The sequence below is a fragment of the Melanaphis sacchari genome, unplaced genomic scaffold (assembly GCF_002803265.2).
Source record: "Melanaphis sacchari strain LSU unplaced genomic scaffold, SCAv2.0 Contig88_pilon_pilon, whole genome shotgun sequence".
Taxonomy (NCBI): Eukaryota; Metazoa; Arthropoda; class Insecta; order Hemiptera; family Aphididae; genus Melanaphis; species Melanaphis sacchari.
This window is the reverse complement of record NW_020271625.1, coordinates 135,073-159,216: the sequence shown is the minus strand read 5'-3', so window position 1 is coordinate 159,216 and position 24,144 is coordinate 135,073. Positions and strand designations below refer to the sequence as shown.

General features: G+C 25.5%; 1 protein-coding gene across 4 annotated transcripts in view; it reads right to left on the bottom strand.

Moving 5' to 3' along the window:
• Nucleotides 1-24,144, bottom strand: part of LOC112602406 (neural-cadherin) — a 129,780-nt gene that overhangs the window by 46,785 nt on the left and 58,851 nt on the right. For 3 of the 4 annotated variants that reach the window (XM_025350467.1, XM_025350466.1, XM_025350468.1), the window contains exons 3-6: nucleotides 8,842-8,850; nucleotides 2,330-2,521; nucleotides 973-1,219; nucleotides 646-862 (exon numbers count right to left, since the gene is read on the bottom strand). In XM_025350467.1, the coding sequence (XP_025206252.1) occupies nucleotides 646-862; nucleotides 973-1,219; nucleotides 2,330-2,521; nucleotides 8,842-8,850 (665 nt within the window). The remainder of the gene's footprint in view (nucleotides 1-645; nucleotides 863-972; nucleotides 1,220-2,329; nucleotides 2,522-8,841; nucleotides 8,851-24,144) is intronic. The other variant, XM_025350470.1, reaches the window with a different exon arrangement.

Here is a 24,144-nt window from a genome sequence, read left to right as displayed (position 1 = left end):
ATATATGAAAATAATATACGTTGTGTCATATTAATATAGTAAAATTACGTATTATATATTTCGGGTTGGAGAGATCGGACATAAGGTGTTGAGCCACCTATGTTAACTACCGAAGGAATCGCTTTCTCCCCAATCTGAGTATTGATTTTTTAATTAATTGATTAATTACCCTTGATGGCTGTTTTCAGCAAAAAAAAAAATGTACCAGTTGAAAGCAACATAAACAACTTTTTTCTTTTTTTTTTTGACAAAAAACAATTTAGGTCTGTTACTTATTTTTCATTATTTAATATTAATAATATAGCTATGTCTACAATGTCGTGCTTCACTTATTTATCTCTTCTATTTTACGCCAGATGTTTTACTTAGATTGTATTTATAATAATATATTGAAAGTACCCGCAATAAATTAGGTTGAGGGCATTTGGTTTATTTCAATTTAGTTAGTTTGGTGGAATTTATATATATATATATAAATTAATTTAAGGGTAATAAGTATATTTTCCCCTTCACCTAATGTTAATAAACATAAATAATGTATTAAAATATTGTACCTAATTGTATACTATTATTGCTTTTGATTTAAGCTCCAATAAATATTAAAAATAATATTTAATATTATAATGTAAAGTGTATAAAACATACCTCAACGGACGTTGAAAATCCACCAGAATCCTCGGTAGCAGTGACGATCAATGAGTACACATGTGGTTGTCTCAAATCCTCAAAATCCAATTCCTTAGCCAGTTTCACGATGCCAGATGTTGGTCCAATATTAAACGTCCCGGCGCCTTGACCCTGGGCTTTAAGCGTGTAACGTATCTCTCGGTCAGCAAACGATTTAGCTTTTACCGATATAATACTGCAAAAAATATGATTAATATTTTAAAACACATCACATTGCATTTCTGATTTATTTTTTTTCTCCCCTAAAACCACGACAAATAAGTAAATTACTGCATTTATACGTACTCAGAATCTTTTCGTTGATTTTCCGGTATTTCCGCTTCGTATGACTGCATATAAAACTGTGGAGCTCTTTTGCCACCGACGATCGATAAACGTTCTTCGGGTGTCGACTGAAAACGGCGTTCATCCACTCTACCATTCTGGTCTTCAGCTTTTACGTACAAAACATATTCCATGTCCAACTGAAACGGGTCGGTTCCTCTAGTTCGGACGACACCTGACCGCTCATCTACCTCGAATCTCCCACCGGCTGTTGACGAAATAATCATATTATTCACACCGTATAGAGTTTACAAATAATAAAATATTAAAAATTTATTTGAAAAACTTGATAATTTAAATGGTTTTTGCTTCCCTTAAGCTTCATGGTGCATGACACATTTCTCAAATATTTTTTCTCACCCGTGTTTATCTAACCTTATTTATCATAATATCCAGATTATAGACATTCAAATTATAAATTTATAAATCTTAAACTCAAATTTCTTTAATAATTATAAAGTAATTTTTGATTGAAAGTTGCTTATTTATACCTAAGTTTATAAGTTCATCCGATTCACTTAACCATAAACATGTATACCATAACTAATTTCTTCGAAACCTAGCTTTTTTTTTATCATCTACAAGTTTTTGTCTATATCAATATGTTAAGCGTAATTCGTTAGTTTTTGTAATAACTAAAATTTTGTATATTACTTCATTTTTAATTTCTCCTATTATTTAAATTTTGTATTTATTTAAACGCTTGTATAGACTTAAGTATAATATAATAAATATAGAAAAAATAATACAATATATGTATTTTAAAAAGTTAGTCAAGCTTCATAGAGATTTTTGACCTCTGACAGTTTAAAAATATTGTTAAAAATTTGTAAGTATTCATAAGCAAAATTTCAATTTTGTTTTTCATTGTCCGAACTTTACCACTATTCGTTTAAATATCTCATTTCCAATAACTTCAACATTGTTATTCTTAAAAAGTCATTACTACTATTACATTTTTTTTTTTTTTTAACAAAGATTTTTATAAATTATAAAATTATAAGTTATAACCATATAATTTTTGTTAAGAGATAATGATGGAAAAACTTTTTTATAAATAAAGCAAAAATAAGTATACCAAACAAAAAAATTGTAACAAAATGTTTTCAATAAGCGTACGCATTTTTTGTTTGTTGTAAATTTTAATATAGTAAGTACTAAAAAAAGGTATTAATGAAGTGTACATAATTGGTAAGTTTTTTGTTAGTAATTTTTTCATAGAAATTTTAAAATAATAATTTAAAAAATCTGTCTAATTAATAGATGAGTCTTTCTATACTCTCTAATATTTTAATCGAGACCGTACTCGGATACATACTTCTGTCCCTGACAATGAAATAATGTATACTGTGATCGGTGTCTGGATCACGTGCTTGAAGAGTGAATATCGGCGTGTTTGGTGGCGCGTTTAACTGCACCACGGCTTGCATAGGCAGCGGCCGATTGATGAAGTACGGAGGCTCGTCGTTAACGTCTTTTACATGTATTATAACTCTTTGATTGTCCGTATCTAGAAGCATAAAATATAATATATTATACAATCGATCCATATTAGATCGTTTAATGGATGTTCGTAACGCAATAATGGAACAAAATCGAAACTAAATAATTCTAAAAAGGAGCAGTGAGCAAAACAATAAGAAAAAAACATAATATCGTGCAATGTATAATATTATGTATTTATATAACATTTAGGTATGTGCAAGGCAGAGGCGACGTTAAGGGCAAGCATGCAGCCGCTCCCAAAATCTTAGCTATTTTTTGTTTTCTTCGATATACAAACATCCAAAATATGTCTCGATAGTCGACACTAATATATATATGTTTATGACACACGCATATGCATATACTTACACAAATTTAATAACTATAACCTGTCATCTACAGTGGATAAAAGGCATGACTGGAAAATTTAACAATATTACATTGAAATTCCATTTAAATACATTAATTATTATGTCAGATGTCATGCTGTATCCTTAATTTATATATTATCCAATCATAATTCATAAAAAAAAAAAATGCATTTTTATAATACACTACTACTTTCTATAAAGTATACTACGTGTTTAATATTTATATTATCGTTCGTGTATGAAAATAAAGTGTTTTTCATAAAGTATCTATATCTATACTTTAAAAAACTAACCAAACCAGAGCAATAAACAATCTAATTGATAATTTTATTGGGCATTTTATAATTTCCCAGTATATCATGTACCTTCTATTATATTTTATTACAAGCCTACATTTATACATATTACGCAATACGCGTGTCAATTACATTTTTTAATCGTTTTGTAATAATAAAAAGTTTCCACATATCAAATATATAAGCAGTATAGATAAGTAAATAAAAAAACTAAATTTTTAAAATATTTTTAAAGTATGTGAAAAATGTTATGGGTATATTTTATATCGTTCATAATTTTATGTATTTATACCTACTGAAATAGTAATTTTTTTTATTTATTGTTCAGATTTCCATTTTTTTTTTTTTTGAAATGTTTGACTTAGGTAGTTGATTATTTTTAAATTAACTAAAAAAAGCGATAGGTTTCGGACAATGAATTAAACTAAGCTAAAAAAAATAAAGTTTTAACTTGACTTAAAATTTTAAAGATTTAATTAGTTATGCCCATCCTTAATGGTTTTTAACCGGTGCGATTTTATATTGAGTGAGTGTTAGAATAAATATATTTTTTTAATTTACATCATTATTCTAAATAACGCGATGCGCAATAATTAGATTGTCTATTAAATATTTTATCAATATTTTTATACTGCCAATATTGCAAAGCTAGAGAAATATACCATATTGTACATGGCACACCAATTCACTAAACATGATCAATCTTTTTTATTTCTTCAATAGTGAAAAAATATGATTTTTTAGAATTTTTAAATATATTTAAAACTGTATTTTAAATTTTTTAAATAGTTTTACATTATCCACTTGAAAAATGTCTGTGAAAATTATTTAGTGGATAACTTAAAACAAACTTTAACTATCAAAATCAAAATTCAAACGAGTATTTTTTAAGTTATTTAACTTTGTATACTAAGGATAAAAGGTTCATTATAGTGGGTTTGAATGATGTAAATTCTAAACTATGACTATTATCTTAAGTGTAACATTTTCATAACTGAGAAACTATTAGTTTTTATATTTAAATTTTGATGTATCGAATTTAAAGGTTTTTTTCAACGTATAGGTACTTCACAATCAACTGTAAAAAATGTTGGATCAAATTTAAAAATTAAGTTTGTATCACTTAACGATAATATAAATGTTAAAGTTATTAAAAATATCATCCTTAAGTACGTTTAAGAAATCTAAAAATCAGAATTTAAATAAATTTATTATTAAATGAAAAACGAGGGCGAGTATGCTTGGTAAATCATGTTTTTAAATAGGTATTAAGCATACTGCTTTGTAGGTCATTTAAAATGCACACTAATCGTTCTATTTGCAAAATTTTCGAAATCGTTGTTTACCTCATACACATAAACATCTTAAGTTATTCGGCGACATTTCTACGCAATATTCGCCAGCCAACATGTTTCTGTTTCACTTGATTCACATATGCTTAATATATTATAACAAACGTCTCGTCGTGTTTCAAAGGGTCGCGGGCCGCATACAATATTATCGTCATCGAAAGGCGGTGGCTAAATAATAATTTACCAAGTATTATATTGCTTGCCAAATATTGAATAACGTCATTTCGTATATATATATGAAATCTCGTTTTACATCGAACGATCTACCAAAAACGTATTAAAAATACGCGCGATTCATAACTATATACGCGTTTACCCAATAAAACCCTGTAGGACCATAAACATATTTAATATCATATATTTTCGTTAGCTTATTAAAATTACAAAATATTTTATGACTTTAGAAAAAAAAATAGAAATAAAATATTATTTAGAGTTTTGGTTTCGACTCTAAGCAATAAAAAAAAAGTATGAATATATATATATATTGCGAGTTGTTCTGAAAAAACCTTTATAAACGTGTATGAATACAATAATTCATATTAGTTATTATTATAGTTTATTTATACGACAGAGGTAATTTTTTAAGAAAAATATAAATACATAGATATCTACATTATACAATTTATATTTCTACATTACTCATTGCAATGAATTTTTGAAGAGAATTTCTATATGTGTATAGAAAGATTTTGTAATAAATATTAGTGGAGTATTACTCGTAATACCTAATAAATTTGAAAAATTAAAAATCTATCTTTGTATTTTAGTTACCTACTACATTAAATTTAATTGTGTTTTGATATTTGTTGGAAACGAATCGAAAACAATTTAGCTGAATAAAATTGGACTATTAGCTGTGTACGATTAAATGGAAACTAACGTCTTAAGCATAATAATAAACAAAATTATTGATATAAAACTAATATTATTTTATTTTATTAAAGATAACTAGTTTCAGTTATTTTTAATTAAGCGAACATTTTATAATATTATACTTTAGTCACATAACGATAAAAATTGTTAGCACCCCAATATTTACTAATTATAGGTCCCACATTGATATCAAACATATTTTGACTGAATTTCGTATATAAAAAGTCCAGAACAGAGAAAATTGTATGCTTACTGAATTACTTTCTATATTACTCAATCAGGACCCAAAATCTATTTCTGTATCGATCAAATTTTTCATCTTCATCACCAATTCACTTAACAGCATACAAATTTCCTCGATGTAGTATTCAAATATAGTATTCTTATATTATCATTTGTGCATAATTTAACTTCTATACTTCTACGTTATATATAATATGTAATTTAATATCGTCAATATCACTAAATTAATATATTATTTTTTAAAGTTTATTTAAAAAGAAAATGAAAAAATAATTTATTGACTTTTTAAGTTTTGGTTATAGATTGAATTTTACAATATAAAGTAATGAATAGTGTAAATAATATATTAAGTCCTCTAGTGACCTGTCATAAGGCTTTTGATATGTAGTGCATATTTAAAAATAATAAAAAATATATTTGATCGCACTGCTGTCGTAAAATCTACCATTACAAATTTTAATTAAGATTTTTGCATTAATGAATGCAAACAATGAAAAAAATCGATAATGAAACACCAATGTAGAATAGTTTGAGTAATTAATTTTACGGTAAATTTTTAAAATGATTTATATTGTTTTTATTAATCTAACAGTTATATTTCAATGCATAATCGCTATATTGGTATTAATATTGTTTAAATATTATTCAAATCTATGTCGCATAATAAATACTAGGTAGACTAATTAAATAAAGTAACAGGGTTTCATATAAACATACTACTTAGGAAATAAGTATCTTCCCATTAAAAATAATTATTAACTTTAAAAAGCAATTTTACAGTTCACGCACAATTAAAATAACACATAAGTATTTTATGGTATTTATATAAATATTATAAGTATACACTTATTTCAAGCAATACATTTTATTTTTATTTTAATGTAATTTCTATAAGACTTCTTTGAAAATCAGAAAAGTAAAAACTAAGAATTAAAAATTAAAAGATTGCAACAAATATAAAGATTCTACCTACCAACCTATATAAAACCTATATTTTATGGAGTATTAAAAAGTAAAAACATAGTATAGCACTAATGTTTACGGAGAATCTCAGAAAAAAAAATAATAAATTACAAAGTTGTTAGCGTTGGTTTAATTTAATTTTGTTGATTAAATGTCTACAAAAAAAAAAAAAAACCATAGATGGTAGCAAGGCGAATTTCAGTTGACATAAAAATAAAAAGCCAAAACAAAATTGAGCAACATTTCTGAAAGAAATTATCTGAAAAAAAAAGATAAATAAATAAAAAATGTTGAAATCATTTATTTAAGTATAAATCTTGTATAAATATTGAATATATAAAATGGCTTGAAAAGTTTATCCTAAAAATAAAATGTTATTAATACAAAATAACCATGGAAAAATGTCAAAGTCTTGTAGGTCCCTAACTAATTGGATTCTGAAAAAAGAACTGAAAGTTCTAATTTTAAAATTATAGTTAGTATACTAAGTGGTGTTGCTGTCGAAATTATTGGAGGCATGAGTTTTTTTTTTTTTGGAGGACGGAGAGCTTTTGTCGTGATGCAAACTATACACAATAGTAATAAAAACTTTAAACAAAATAATCAAACAAGTAAGAGGTAAGTATTATATGAACATATTTTTTTTTTCGAAGAACTTACTCAAAAAAGTAATTTTCATATTAAATGTAATAATTAATTGAAAAATAAAAAAATAATTATTCTCTATGACCGTGTTTAATACAAGTATGTATAGTAAATATAAAATAGTATACCTCCTTATCCACCAGAGTATATTATTTTAGTTTAAAAACTTTGATTACGTTGGAAAAGTTAATTTTTGTACTTAAAAAAAGAGTTCTTTTTAAAAATAAATACCAATTTTCTCAAAAATATTCTTTTATTGTCAAAATAAGAAACCATACATCACTTGAAGTGGTAATCTGCCACTTAATAAATATTTTATGACAGTATTATTTATTTTTTTTTTTTACTAAATTCCATTTTACAAGTTAAATATTGTGTAAGTAGGTATATATTGACTCAATTAACTAAAAGTGATACATAAGTAGTTTGTACATAATTAATGAAAAAATGTATTGTTGAAATTTATAAAAACATCATACTTGATGAATAAAGTTATTAAAAGTGTTGAAAGAAGATTCATAAAAAATAATCATATATATTTAGATATACCACGTTTGTCATTTTGATAATTTTAAAAATTATTTTTCTGAAATATATTTTATGTGCTTAGCTTCAACTCAAACAAATCAACAAAGATATTACTATGAATTATGTACATTTATAGTTTTTAAATTTTGGTTCAACTAGGAATAAAATTTAAAAACCATCACTTGATTCTTATAATTTTTATGACATCAAAAACCTCTAATAAGAAATATAAACATCAATTATATAATCTATCAAATATAAACTCAATTTTAAACCTATTTATAAATATATTTTTGAGAACGAAACAAACTTTGTAAAAATTGTGATATTTCTTGTTTTGGCGTTTTAATGGAGTATTTAAGTTATATGATGTACTGATGTATATCAACCTTAAAATTTGCATACAACTATATTTTTTTACGCTTTTTCAACTTAAGTAAAGCTTTTAACTATCATTTAACTGCATTGATTTAAATATTTATTTTAGAACTTGAACTAGTTGTTTGTGGATATTCATTTTTAATTATAAAAGTTAACATAACTTGCTCTAGATTCGACGAGTAAAAATAATTTAGAAGCTTTTATGCTTATAATTTTTAGTAAAAATCATCCAATGCAATGTATTCGATGAATAAATTAAGTAACAAATTAAATGTATATGGAGTCTTAAGTGTTAAATTTCTTACAAATAAACATTTTGAAATAATCATAATGTATTGTAATGATGTATTTTACTAATTTAATAGATAGATTACGATAACTGAAATTGAAATTGTGGCACATATATGCCATTTCGTTTCATGGCATGTCATATTCAGTGAATTGGGGTGAATAAAAAAAAAAAAAAAAATTCTACTAGTTGTTACTACGAACTATTTTTTTCGGATTCTAGGTATCTAGTGTATACTACTTACATCTAATATATATTATAATATAATACAATACAATATGTGATATTTCACTCGTGCTTTTGTATAACAATCAACAACGACTACATACAATATAATATTATTAAAATAACTACATATTGTAAAATGTAAGCACAAAATAGATTTACTGATAGGTACTCACATTTCACTCCTGAAATTAGCATGAAAAAAGAAAGAAAAGAAAAAAAACGGATTAGCATTATAATAATATAATAGTTATATTGGTAATAATAGTAAAAATAATAATATATGTACACGCGCACAATACAACGTTTAATTGTTTATAGTTATGACTTATATGATATATGACGTATATATTGAATTATATTATGTTATGTGCGTACAGAGTGCGCGTTATATTGTAACGTCGCTTAGGAATGCTTTTATGTGCTTTCAGGTCGTTAGAAATTTGTTATCTAACGATCTGCAGTGTGCGTATAAAGTTAGGTCGTAAGTAGATGGGTTAGATACATACGGTATCTACTGTAAGTCTACATATAGAGAGTGATTCATCAACAATAGTCACGCATACTATTTCCTCTAATAATAAATTTATTTAAATTGTGAAACTTTGATACTGTATTTTTAAATTATTAATATTTTTCGTAATACTTAAGAAGTATTCTGTAGTTATATAACCTTCTGTTTTTTCAAAACGAGACTTCTCTTTCTTACTGTAAATTATTTGATAATTTTTTTGAACATTTTGATACACCAAGATCAAAGTTCAAACGAATAGTAATTTCGATCATTAATATGTTTATACTAAAGATAATAACCCTTAAAAATGATTAAACAAAAACATAAATTAGATATTGGTTCTAGTTTTTTTCATGTTAAAGAATTAATTACTAACATTTTAAAATCACCATATTTTCTAAATCCAACATTATGATGAACTTATTATCCTTTAGCAGTACTGCAAATTAAATAACTTAAAAACTTATCATTCAAATTTTAATTTTGATACATGACTATTTTTAGAAAAATTATTTACTAAATGTTTTGGCTGTAGAAAAAAGAAATGGAGGCTTTTGTTTAAAAAACAAAAGTTTGTAATGTTTCCACAGAAAACTTTTTATGTATAGTAATACGAAACTCTCAAGAATTTTTACGAAAAAAATTCAAAAATCAGATTTTGAATAAATATATTATTGAAGAAAAAAGAGTTGAACATATTTGGTGAATCATCTTGTATATTAATATATTATGTTGTAGTAACTAGCAATAGTATAATGAATATAATGTATATAGGCGTTCGAGACAAAGTAAACACAAATTCACCGTAGGTAGGTAAATGTTATTTTTAAATTTGTATACGCATAAAGTAGCGTCAAAACTATCGTTTTTGATTGATTACTATGATTATTTATAACATGTTTACGAGCATTGGTGTTGGTTGACAAAAAGGGCTTAATTTTATTATATTTTTAAGTGGCAGGAAAAGAGTGATTGCCTAGAACAATATTATTTTCTAAATACACTTTTGGCTATTGACTCTTAATGCGGCCTGAGATGCGGTACCAGCTACTTAAAACGCTATACCTACGTAAAATATATATTCATATATTTCATGGTAAACGATAATAATTTAATGTAATATTGTTGCGCGCATGCCAAATTCGTTGTATTTTGATTTTATATAGGCGTATATTTAAATTTTAAACCTTTTGCCGCAGCAGACTCGCGAGATATCGTATGAGCGTATATCGAAATGGGCGGAAAAAAATCAATATTATAATATATATTATATCTGTATAAAACCGGCACAATAATGACGGCGTTCAGTGGGCACGTACATTTATGTAAATATTATATAAAATATTTCTGTCGATGAAGAACATAATATAAAAAAACGAATTTTCATATATTCTTATATTTGTATAATTTAATATTATTCTTATTGTATATACCATCGGTAACTTCCGAATCATACCTGAATCATAAATATACAAATCTTAAGCATATCATACCTATATACGTAATAGAACTTTCTATATTTTCTTTTCTGTGATCTTTCGTCATGATTATTAGTATTATTATTATTAATACAATTTATTATTTAATAATCTCGACGAAAAGACACGAATTCGAATTATATGCCACAAGATGGCCGATACTGTAAACATATTAAATATTATATATAATAATATAATATTTTATATGTGATATTAAATAATAATATTTAATATGACAATATACGAAATATTGTATGTATATTTATATGGCGTGTGCTGTTATTAATTCATATTATATTATATGCATAGAACGACTTCCGGTATCAGATACATTCATATTTTATCTCTCTTTCTTTCTATATATATATATATATATATATGTATAGGTCAATATCCTAGGTATATATAACGAGCTTTAAGCTACCCTTGTTATACGTTTATATTGTATCTCGTCCTAAGATACAATTTTATATTCAGAGAGTAATAATAATAATAATAATAATAATAATAATATTTCGTATATTTGCTGCCTATTGTGATACACACTCATGTATATGCGAGTGGACGGTTCGAAATAATAATATTAACAAAATGACAATAACTGATCGGTTTTATACAGCATATTGCGTTCAATCACAATCTAATATCAGAACGTATACGTGTATATATAGCATTTCACGAAACATGTTCATCTCAATGTTTTATACCATGTAATCCATTCAACTCGGACGCTTATTATTTCAAAAAAATATAAACGTTTTTTAAAATATTTTTTATCCTATTATTTTAAGTCGTTAAAAAAAATATATTTAAATATTTTTCAAACTGTTTACATAAAAATCAAATTTTGAAGAATTATATGTATTTAAAGTTTAAAAGAGTTAAGTATGGTACAGATTTACTTGTCCAAAGTCCAAATATAATTTGAATTTATCAAAATAGTCTAAATAATATTTTGCTGTGGAATATAAAACTGAAAATATATGTTGGCATTCAAAAGTAAAAAAAATATTTATAAAAATGTAAGTGCTTTTTGAAATAACGAGAGTTTTACGTTAAATAGATCAGTCAGTATTAATTTATTAAAATCTCGATTTTTAATGTTTTTATTTACGTGAAAATATTTAGATTTTTTATTCCATTCAAGGAGTGCTTATCCTATAGCGATAAAACCGCTTTTTTCAAAGAAAAAATCCATACTGTTTTACAGTAAACTGTTAAACCGATTATTTATTTATTTCTTTTTGTTATACTGATGTACGAGTACATAAATTGAAGAAATAGTTTCCGAATTATTAAACCTTGTGTACTAAAAATTCTGTAATAATTTAGTTGTTAATAATATTTTTACATAAAATACAAATTTAGTATAAATAGTTTTTTTTTAGTCAATTTTTTTTTACAAATTATAATATTTTATTATAGTTTAATATTAATGTCTATGATTTCCAAAGCATCAAAGCCTCCTTATCTCACAATTTATTATCAAGAAACTATTACATCCCTAATACGCAAAGTCAAGTTTTTTCTCAATAACTATACTAAAACGTTTAACTAATAATCGGTTTTATTTAAAAAAATAATAGTAAGCTTGTATAACCACAGAACGGTTTAAATGATCTAAAGATTTATGTTAAAATATAGTTCTTAAGTACACTTTCAAATTCAAAGATCTGGATTTGAATAATTTATTTTTTAAAGACAAAAGTGAGATAAGCGTGCTTGATTAATAATACCACTCGGAGCGAAAATAATGAAGTTCGACTGCTTATACAAAGTACAAATGCATATATAATAATATTATATTCTTATGTATATACATGCTTATTGCTTGTACACGGAGTGTTTTTATGAAGTTTCAAACGCTATTTTCAAACAAATGAATCGGCATTGGTTTGTCCATAGATATACTTATATATATATATAATATATATGTGTGTGTGTGTGCTGCAGGAGTTGGAAACAGGCAACGTTCATATAAGTCGGGAAGTTGAGAACCAAAAAGTTTTCGGATTAAATGGAATTCTTCGGCATGCGCCAATAAAGTACGATGATATTTATTATATATAATAATATAAGTGTATTTGTATAGTTATATAAGCTGTATTGAAGTAATTTGGAGTGGAAAAACATTGCATTGATGTTGTGGGAGGAGGTAACATTCTTAACTATTCTGTTTTTTCCCGGTTCGACTTGTAGTGCATATAAGCTAACGAGAAAAATTCACTTTAAAAGTTATCGGCATGGAACGTTCCCGAAAATAAAATGAAACAAACTGAGAGCACATATTTAGAAGAGAATTATTAGTGAAGTGAGTACTTTGGAAGTAATAGTAGTAGTAGTAGTACAATATAATATGTACGTACCACACTAAGTCATGAGTTACCTTCATACGTGAACAAACATATTAAATAGGGTTCAAAGTTGTTAAATTTGTTTCGTCTTTTTATTCGCTTCGTGTTGCGTCGCGCAAAGGCTGCACACCTATTACATATACAATATAACATAGAAACTATTATTATTTGTTAAAAAAATAATAATATACATGTCAAAAAACTTTAAACGAATTTTTACAAGACCATGCGTTGCGTAGATATAGGTAGGTGTACCTATAATGTTATTATAAAGTAAAACGCACACATAAATGCAAAGCACAAAAAATTGTTATTGTCCAAAACAGAAACGTATTTATGGGTCAGGGTTTGCAGAAAGTGTTGGAAAGGCGACAACGCTAAGCAGACATTGTATAAACAGGCATGTTTGAAATTTTACTTACTATGTAAAAGTAGGTATATTTTTTGTAATAATGCATTGTTTAAAATCTTTTTCGTTACCAGACCGATGAGCTTTGTAACGGCGAACAGAAAAAACACTATATGTTCTGCAGCAGAGTGCTACGGTCATGTTTTTAATCATACAATTAGAAATTTATAAGTAGGCGAAAAATATGGGGACAAATTAAAAAGCACTGAGGTGTAATAATATTAAATATACAGTTATAGTCAGAAACTTTTGTAAAATTGTTTTGTAAATCGGAAAATAAAACTCTCATTGAGATGGGCGTATCCACCAAAATATAATATGTATTATACATATTATACATTAGCTGCATCAGAGTTGGGTTCGAAAATAAATGAAGTTCTTAATTGTGTACGAATTGGTTCCAAGTGAATAAAATATTTTATTGGAATCGGATTTAGGTATGTAGAGTTAGTCCGTAAAAAATTAAAAAATTAATCGTAATACGGCGGGTTCCGTAATTTCCTAAATTCAGAATTAAATGGTGATTATAAAAAAAATGTAGTAAGGTAATTACCTAAAATATTTTCTTCGACTTCCATTTTTACCGCCAAACAAAGTTGAACATTTTTTTTTTACAAACAGTTTAGGAAGTATTTGACCAGATTATGAACGAATATGAAATTTCTCGGATCATTTATCAAACAACTATATTTACTCCAAAACAAAGTTCTCCCTCCAAAATTATGGTCTGAATAATTAATTTAAACCTTTAATATAAGAATTGCAAATACATAAGAATATTGTTTTTCATTCGAACTTCAATTTTACAAACAGTCCTAAAAAGTAAAATATTTTTCTAGGCCCTAACAAGTACAGTATATGATTTTTTACGAAACCACCTATAAATATACCGCGTCCATCAGGAATATAATATAAGCCGTTATGACTTTAATTTGAAGCTATGGTTGGTATAGGGAGTGGTAATGGGGCACATCTATAAAATACACGACCCATCGGTCACCTATTGGGTTGTTGTTGAAGGTACCTATACGTATATAATTTATAAAATACGACGTTTTTAATAATAGTATACGCATTTATACGAGTATTACAATAATATAAGTCACGCGGTCTAAACTTATAATTATTATAATATCTGCCCATGACCACGAGTAAGCATTAATTATAAATTAAGTACAAAAAAATAACGATAAACAGTGTATTAATAATAATTGTAAATATATTTCTATACCTAATATATATGGTACAATATTATTTTATTCAGTTAAATTATTTCTAGATTCTGAGATATTTTAAGATAATTTAAATGAAATTTATATTTGAAAAAAACTGTCGTCAATAAAATATTTATTAATGCAAGTTATTTCATTCGCTCGTTATAAAAATCCAACTATATTTAATTATAAAATTAAATTAAATATCATTAATTAAAAATTTATAAACAAAAATTATTCTGAATCCAGTTTATCATTTAAATTTCACTATAAAACAGTTTTAAACGATGAAATGAAGGTTTTATCAATACCAAATACACTCAACATTTTAAACATACCTTAATCTTAAAAGTTTATATTGTTTCCTTGTGTCCATAATTTGGTTTTAAAATATATTTATATTTTTGAAATATCTTGAATTAGTCTATTATAAGTTTTAATGTATTTCATTTAGTTCTTTATCTTCTTTTAGTTCTTGTTTTATAGCATTGTATCACTACTTCATAACAGTTAAAACCGATTTACATTAATACATTGGTGCTCGTATGAAAAATTGTTTGCAAAATATTTGCTTGATAATTATTCAAAATAATAATGATCGTGTGACTCAGTTGAAAAAAGGAGACGTATTAAAAAAAAAAAGATAAAAAATAATTCGATGATGGTACGCGTACATTTATTATACTGCATAGCACCGAAGAATTATTTTTGCCAAACCGTTTGACGCGCTTTACATAATATATGCCATGGGCGTGGGTTGAAAATATTTTCAATTTCCAGAAAGAGCGACGTATCACGTACAATATAATTACACTATTTGATGAGAGATTATAAAGAGATTATAAATTCACATTTACAAACGGTTTTTTATTTAAAAAAAAAATAACCCTTCAAAAGTGGTTTACTGCAGTCTAGTCCATATTATACCTATATATTATGAAACGTTACCTCAATGGATTCGTCGTGTTTGACATGCGGTTGCTCTGTTTCAATAATAACATTGTACGTAAATTATACCGTTATAAGCTATATCTAACCTACCTACACTATTGCATTTCAATGTTTTTATGTGTACCTATGGAAACAAAACGTCAAAGCCACACGTCGTGGCGCCAACCATTAGGACTGAAAATTATGCGAATACTTACTAAAGAATAAAAAAAAAAAAAAAAATGATTATTTTCAAAATTTTAACTTATATAATACTATAGGTATTAGATTATAGTATTATGTTACGAGCTTTAACTTTATCGATTACTGATAAGTAACGCTTTTTTTGTTTTTTTTCAAACGACAACCTAAATGTTCTACTGCTTATACATTATTTAATGGTCAATTTTTTTTTGAAAATTTTAAACTATCAAAATCAAGATTCGAACGAGTAATTTATGAATTATTTAACTTAACTTACTAAAGGATAATTGATGTATGATAATGAATTTGGAAGAAATGGAGCTGTCATAATTTGAAAATTTTGACAATATTTATATTAATCGATCAATATTTATAGTTTATGAAAATGATCCATGTATAATGAAATATACTAGGGTCTAGGTGTAATATTATTTTCACCTACTACAAACATAACCTAAGCTTATTGAAGGAGTATGAAACATATTTTTAACTGTATTTTGTTTTATTTGTGAAATATTATTATTCGATGAAATATATATGTATATAAATAATTCAAATAAATATAGCACGTGTATTTTAAATTTCAGATTCTGAGAGAAGTGATGAATTTATTGATTTTACAATTATGGGGTTTTTTTATGTCTATGCTCTACTAACATTTTTATTTTGAGAGTGGTATGAATAGGAAATTGGATATTGTTTGTACTTTAAAGAGGTCACAATTAAATTTATAATTAATTTGTTTTTATAATCAGGAAAGACAAAAAAAAAAAAAATAAAGAAAAAATGGAAAATTTTTTTCACAAATACAATTTTGTTTTTTGCTTTAACTCAAAAATTAATAAATGTAGATACATAAAATTTTCACTAAATTTTTAAACTATTATTTTATATTTAAGATAAATTTTCAAAATTTTTCAAATCGCTATTTATAAGCAAGATAAATTAATTTTTATAAGCAAGATAAATTAATTTTTTCTTTTTAATTTTAAAAAAATTTGTCTAGGTACACATAATAATTTCAGTACGCAGGATATTACAAAACATGATGAATTACTATGAATTCATTATTTTTGACATTTATATAAATAAAATGATAAAGGCCTACTATTCTGCGCGTATTACACAAAAATTACTAGATAGATTACTATAATATTTTTTTAGTTTTACTGCTTAGATACTTGGTATTCATTAAAAAAAATATATACGTATATTGATAACTTGATTTAACATAAAGTTATTAAACTTAACGATTTTTCACATGTTTAAAAATCTATCTTTCTTTATTGAAAACATTTTTTTGTTGATTTATGAGTTACCTCGGTAACATGGAAGAAAAATAGCAATTATTAATAATTATTAGAAATTAGTATTTAAATGAATATAGTATGGAAAATTGATAATTTGGAAATATAAATGAGGTTTGTGCCACATACCACTAAATTATCTTTAGATGCCTCATCTATAGACAAATATTAAGTAATAGAAATTATTTGAAATGCATAAAAAAAAAAAAAAAAAAACAAGACGCAAGCCAAGAAACTAACCGAATCATAGCCTCTACTTTAAGAACTACTAAAACGCCCGAAGAGCGAGACACATAACGTTTCAGCTGAACGTTTACAGAAAAGTTGATCTAGGACGAGAATCAATCTCAAGAAGGCGGCATTTAATTTCTATAATGACTACGATTACAATACGACGCAATTGTCATTGGTCCAATGTGTGATTAAAATTCATCCAAATCCATAATATTGTTAATCTACTTCCGTGACACATTAGACAACCAAAGTTTAATCAGTATTTGATGCATTCTTTACGGGCAATGACGTGCCAGATACAGCTAGTTTTAATTAAAATATTTAAAAAAAAAATGTTTAGGTAAAATTATTAGTTCAATAAACCAAATATTTTCCTCGAACAATATGCAATGCGTTTTTAAGCTCCAAATAAAGACGGAAGTTTGGTATTGGTGGTCAATCGTAAGCCATTTTACGATAGGCAAATATTATATGTCCATTTCAAATGTGACGATCCGTATATTATTTATATATACATATGTATATATTATATATTTTACAGACTACGGTATTATAATATCATGTTCTCCAACGGTGTGTATTTCGTCTTATTATTAATTTATACAAGCATAACTACAATGAAAAAAAAACCATAAACGATATTGAATTCGTGAGTTCACAGCGGTGTTATATTTTGTGGAATTAGATTTACACGGCTTCGCATTATAGTTTCTCCAATACCAAGCGTCATATTATCAAACTGTTGAACATTTTAGTTAAAAGACTTCCGTAATAAAACACGTGCAACTCCAAAAATAGTTTTCAATATTTTGCAGCATTTTATTATTTATTTTACAATTTGCCAAACAACTGATTCTTGCAAAGACGGTCGTGACTAAAAAGTTAAAACTGTTGAAAATATATTTATTTATTTTTTTACTTTTTAGTTTAACTAATTAGTCAATTTTTTAACAACTTCATAATATAATTATAATTACATAGTTAAACTAAGATTACATTGCAATTTGCAATAACTTTTTTATTTAGTTTTTCCATTTAATTTTAAATATAAAATACAACATAGGTATAATATTACACATATCTAATTAATATTTTTTTTATATCTTATTATAACAAAATATTTAGTTCTTATTTAAAAAAAAAAATTGAAAGTTACACAATCGCATTATGTCTAATTTATAATGATATTATAAAAAAAAAAAAAATTAATCAAGTTTTTTTAACTAAGATATTATTTTTTATGTTAATTTTAAATTTTTTGAATATATTTTGTACAATACATATTGGTATTTTTACTATTTTTTAACTATTAAGCTCAAGTATTTTTTTGTTAATGTCTATTTTTGTAGAAGTGATCTAATGCTTTACGTTTCAAAAAAAAAAAAGACAATTATATTTAATTTTAGACTCCGTTACTAATGTAGACTAATTTCTTTACGATCTTATAAAAAATGTAGACAGTTTATATAAATTATATCAATAAAAATGAACGTTTAAAGTTCTAAAAAACAGAACGCAGCGAAGCTAGTGCAAATAATTTTTTAATCAAGGTTTAATATTTAAACAGCAAAAATTCGCTCATCTTATAACTTTAAATTCTTTAATAAATAATAAACTGCTCGTTAAATATTTCATACTGTACATTTCGTATCAGAATTTTAAATAAAAATTTGAGACTACCATTTTAGATTTTTGAGTAAACAAATAAATAATTTATATCAACGCGTATTTTTAGAAAATAGTGTACATAAGATTGCGAATCCATTGTTCACAAATATATTTTTCGAAATTGTATTACCCAATAATTAAGATATATCGTTTTATATCGTAATAGTTAACTAATTGATATTGGTTTTTAAAACATCGAAATAGAAACAAAAATCCAATTAAAATACCTTCATAAACATTTTATTTCATTGACATTTTTTTAGACTCTAAGAATACATAACGGTTGGATCAATGTTGATTTGCTGTATTATAAATTACATTTTTCAGTCAAATATTATACGCTCAAGGGAAAAAACCTAATCGACGAGTCTTGTTAACAATGTAGGCGCGTATAAAGGTATAAAATATGTACCTGTTACATTAAATATATCTATTGCCTACATCAATTATTATCCGTACCTAATACCTATTTACCAACAATTACCCGAAGCGATATGTCGATAAAACCACCGATATATTGAGAGCATATATGGGTCCCTTGTAAAATAAACCGCTGTGCGTATACTATAAACTTGTTTAAAAACTAATCAAGTAAATTAAAACATCGAACAAGGTTTATTTTTTTTTTTAAAGATGAAAATTATTCATTTTATGCGATATTATAGAAGAGGAAGTCGTGTGGGCAAGATGTTAACACACTGACATTATCTTCAATATGTAATGTAAACAAATAATAATAACAATAATATTATATTTTTATATTAGTATTATTATAATGTGCCATAAAAAAAAATATATATATATATATATAATTAAAAATAAAGTACATGTACCTATAACACTCAACACATTGCCGTACATAAGTGGCTGGTAGCTATAATAATATTATAAATATAGTGTGGCGCCTGTTCAAGATTATCATTACTATTTTCAGTTTATTATTTTATGGAGTAAAAAAGTATACGCTACTGGTTTTATTCAATATCGAGTATTTGGTTGAATGGGCTAATACTCATAGGTTATGCACACCTATGTACTTGAAAAATCTTTAAAAGCCTGTCCTAAAATATTCTTATTACTTTTTTATGATTGTTATTTAGTGACTATAATTTGTGTATGTATAACCTATTATAGCGCACTTAAACAAGAAGATATTATTACAACATACCTATATTACGATGGTTGTAAATTTAAATAATTTAACACAAAATAATTTATGAAAAGTCTCGTATTATTATACATTATGAATAGTATTAAGTTCGTTTTACAGTAGTTTATTACTACCCGCGGGAAACATAATTAAATATGCTTTTACAAATAATATATAAATAGTTTTTATTGTTATCATTGTTACACCAAGGTTTATTTTAAATGCATACAAACTAAATGATGTTATTTTATTAAAAACTATAAGATACTCTTTTGTCGGGATTTATTTAATAGGTAGGTACCGATATTTATAAATTCTTACACCAATTTATTCACGTGAACACTGTTCATTAATGAACAACTTACTGTTGAGCATTGAGAGTTGAAACAAACGTTTCATATTACGTAGTAGGTACCAATGTTTGCGAACAGTTTTACAGTTTACCAATCAACATTTAATGACTTAAAGTTTATATTGTAAATAATTATTATTTTAATACCCAACTACCTACTATATTATTATTGTTGAGCAACTTTATAATACTCAAACCGCTTTTACTGCAAACGAAGTTTTGGCATGCACTGTTATTGAGTTTTCCTTTTTGTATCGATAAAATATTTATTATACATTTCATAAACAATGTGTAAGTAAGATTTTAATTTATTTTCTGACAACAATAATAACATAAATAACATTTTCTTGAAAAGATAAATCCTTTGAAATGAAAATATAAAATAATAACCTTTGTAGAGCTCAAGATCAAAAACTCGAAATAAATTCATAAAATGAGATTTAATTAAAGCGAAATAAATTATTTTAGTCTTATTGATATAACGGCATGTAATGTTGAAATATTTATAAGTATAATACAAGTCAGTTAATTGATAGCGCAATGTATTTTTTTACGTACCTAATTAATATTAAAGTATATTAAAATATTCGTGTAATTGTACTATAAAATTGTACAGCTAAAATATATTTTATATTGTGTTGCTTTATAAAACAGATAGAAAAAATTGACTTAAAAAAACGTTATTTTAATGATCTTTTTCTTATTATTATTATTTATTGAAGGTACATCCAAACCTATTTGTAAAAGTGATACACTATAAGTGAGAAATATAATACAAATTATATAATCATAATTAATGAAAAATAAATACAAATATATTTATCCTAACATTTAACTTCGTTATTTTAAAATATAATTTTATTAAATAGTGATTTTAAAAAAACGTTTCTTCGCGTTTTAGTTTTAAGTAAACGTCTTTTAGACGATTTAAAAGTTGTAAAATTGTTCGTGTATGTAGTAAAAAATTTCGTGTTGCTTACGTCTAAACTATCATTATACAAACAAATATTTTTCGTCGTTTTCAAAAAATCTTAACGATTTTGTTTTATTCAACACGCATTTCTAAATTTTTATCGATTTTTTACATATCGGACACGACTAAAACATAAAATATTATAATATAATATAGAGATGTCTTCGCATATGCTGTCGTAAAAAAAACCATTCGATTGTTTCATATTTCAATAGTAGAATGATAATACGTAAACAAAATAACGTCAAAGACATGCACGCAGTGTAAATATTATAATATTAATATTGTTCTCTCGTCGAACTTCAAAGATAATGATTATCTGATCGTTTTTTTTTATTCTTGAAACGTATATCCACTTCATAGATCGAAGGAATAAAAAGGTTTGAAAAAATAATGAGATGAGAGGAAAAAAATCACCGATTTTTCCTCTGCAGGATTTATAATGTGATTGTTTGTAATCCAAATAATTACGGGTTGTATCCCAATGATAAAATAGGAGTACACGAGTTTTCCTTGTAGAAAAATCAATTTTTAAAAACAGTTAAAGTTTTGATAAATACATAATTATTATTATTATTATTATTTATTTATTTTTTACTTTTAATTTATATTAGTTATAAATATGGCAAAACAACATACGTATTTTATTCTTGTGCAATATATATATTATATTATGTATAAAATTGTAATGGAAACATTGTTCGATTTCATTGGCACACAACTTTCGAAACTTATCGGTAAGACACAACTTAAACATATCACAAAAATCTGCGAGCCACAATAACCTAACCAAAATCATATATCGCACATAACTCATGTATAAATTGAAAAACCAAAAGTCACAACGGGAGAGACTTCCATGTTCAGGAGGATACTACTACTCATTTGTAGCCTTTATAATGTGGATCGGTCAGTTCTATGACAACGCGCTCCAGCGTATAATATTATTTGCTCGTCATCTTGAAAGTCTTAAAACATTCCTAAAACCCGGTTAGAAATTTCTATACACAGTTATTAGACATGTTTTGAATTAAATAAGAGGAAAAATATATATCACAATTGGTAAATTATTCGGACAGGGATGACATCGGCGGCAGGCGACCTTACCTTGAATTTAAGTGTTTTACGCTTAGTTACCTAACAATAGGTCACACGACACGGTGGTTACATGGTATATATATATATTAGTATATTACATATGATACGATGTGCATAGTGTAATATCCTATAATACGAACAACCAATAGACCAGATGTGCTGTCCATCTTTGTCCTATCAATTTTATAATAATTATATAATTTATCAGACATTATTATCATTATTACATTACCATAATATAAATTATTATTATTATTATTATATCATATTTGTATGTATATATTATATTATATATGTAAGTACTTCTATACATGGCGAGTCTATGAAGTTATTTAATCGTGTATATGATGTTTAGGTAAATATGTTAGAAATTTCACTGGTTTAATGACTATTATAATACGCAGTGACGTTCTACCGCAGATGTTGAATAACGTCTAAATAGTATCCTTTGTACCGCAATCGTGATCTCCGAAAAGAAAAATACCGAAAGGAATCCGACGTAACAAACATATAATAAAAATAATGATAAAATTCATGTAAGTATTCCCGTTGGCGCTTATAATATGTTCCTTCCCGCAGTTATACCGTTACACTGCAATCGCCAGTTATAGTTAGACATAAAAACACACTCGTGTATTGATATGTATATAGTGCACACACATTTATAACAATAAAAAGTCATGTTCATAGACCGCGTGCGCTGTAGTGAATCATAATTGTATATTGTTGTAATACGACAATAATATGTGTTTTAGTGTTAAATGAAGTTATGGATTCAATGGCAACTTGTGATGTTCAAAGTGGGTGATGTGTAATTATTACAAAAGTAAATTAAAAAAAATAAATTATTTTGTCAAGTCCAAATCTAAAATGTCATTATAGTTTAATATGTATAGCGATTTATTAATTAAAATATTATCTTTTGTAAAATGTATTTATTGGTACAACAAGCAACATTGTGATATAATTCATAAAATTTAGTAAGCAAAATAAAATAAAACATGGATTTTAATATATTATATTATTAAACACGTTACGATACGTTTTACCTAATATATATATATATATATATATATACGTACCATATGTAGTTGGTATATTATACATTTAATTATATGAACCCATCTTACTCATTGCTTGGCATTCATACAGCCGTGTAATTCATTTCCGCAGAAATAGCCCATCCCTATATATATTATTGAACAATATACTATATCATAAATACAATAGTAGATAAATAGAATATTCAAATTGCGCTCTTTAAGTGATTACATATAGCTGCGCGTTATTCGGAATTTTGCTTTTGAATAATTATATTGAATTACGTATACTATATTACTTATTAATATGTTAATGACTAATACAAAAACGAAAAGCTTTACTGATCAGTTCAATTTCAACACTAGCGTGTTTGACGGACCAAGGCGTAGTTTATGAGTGTTAGGTATATCTTCTCTACCACTTCTCATTTCAATGAATTATTATTTAAAAGATCCAATTTTCTAGTCCATTAGATATTCAATTTAGGTGCAATATATTATATATTATTTATTTTGATTAATTACTTTTTATAGCTACAAATATTCAATTTGTA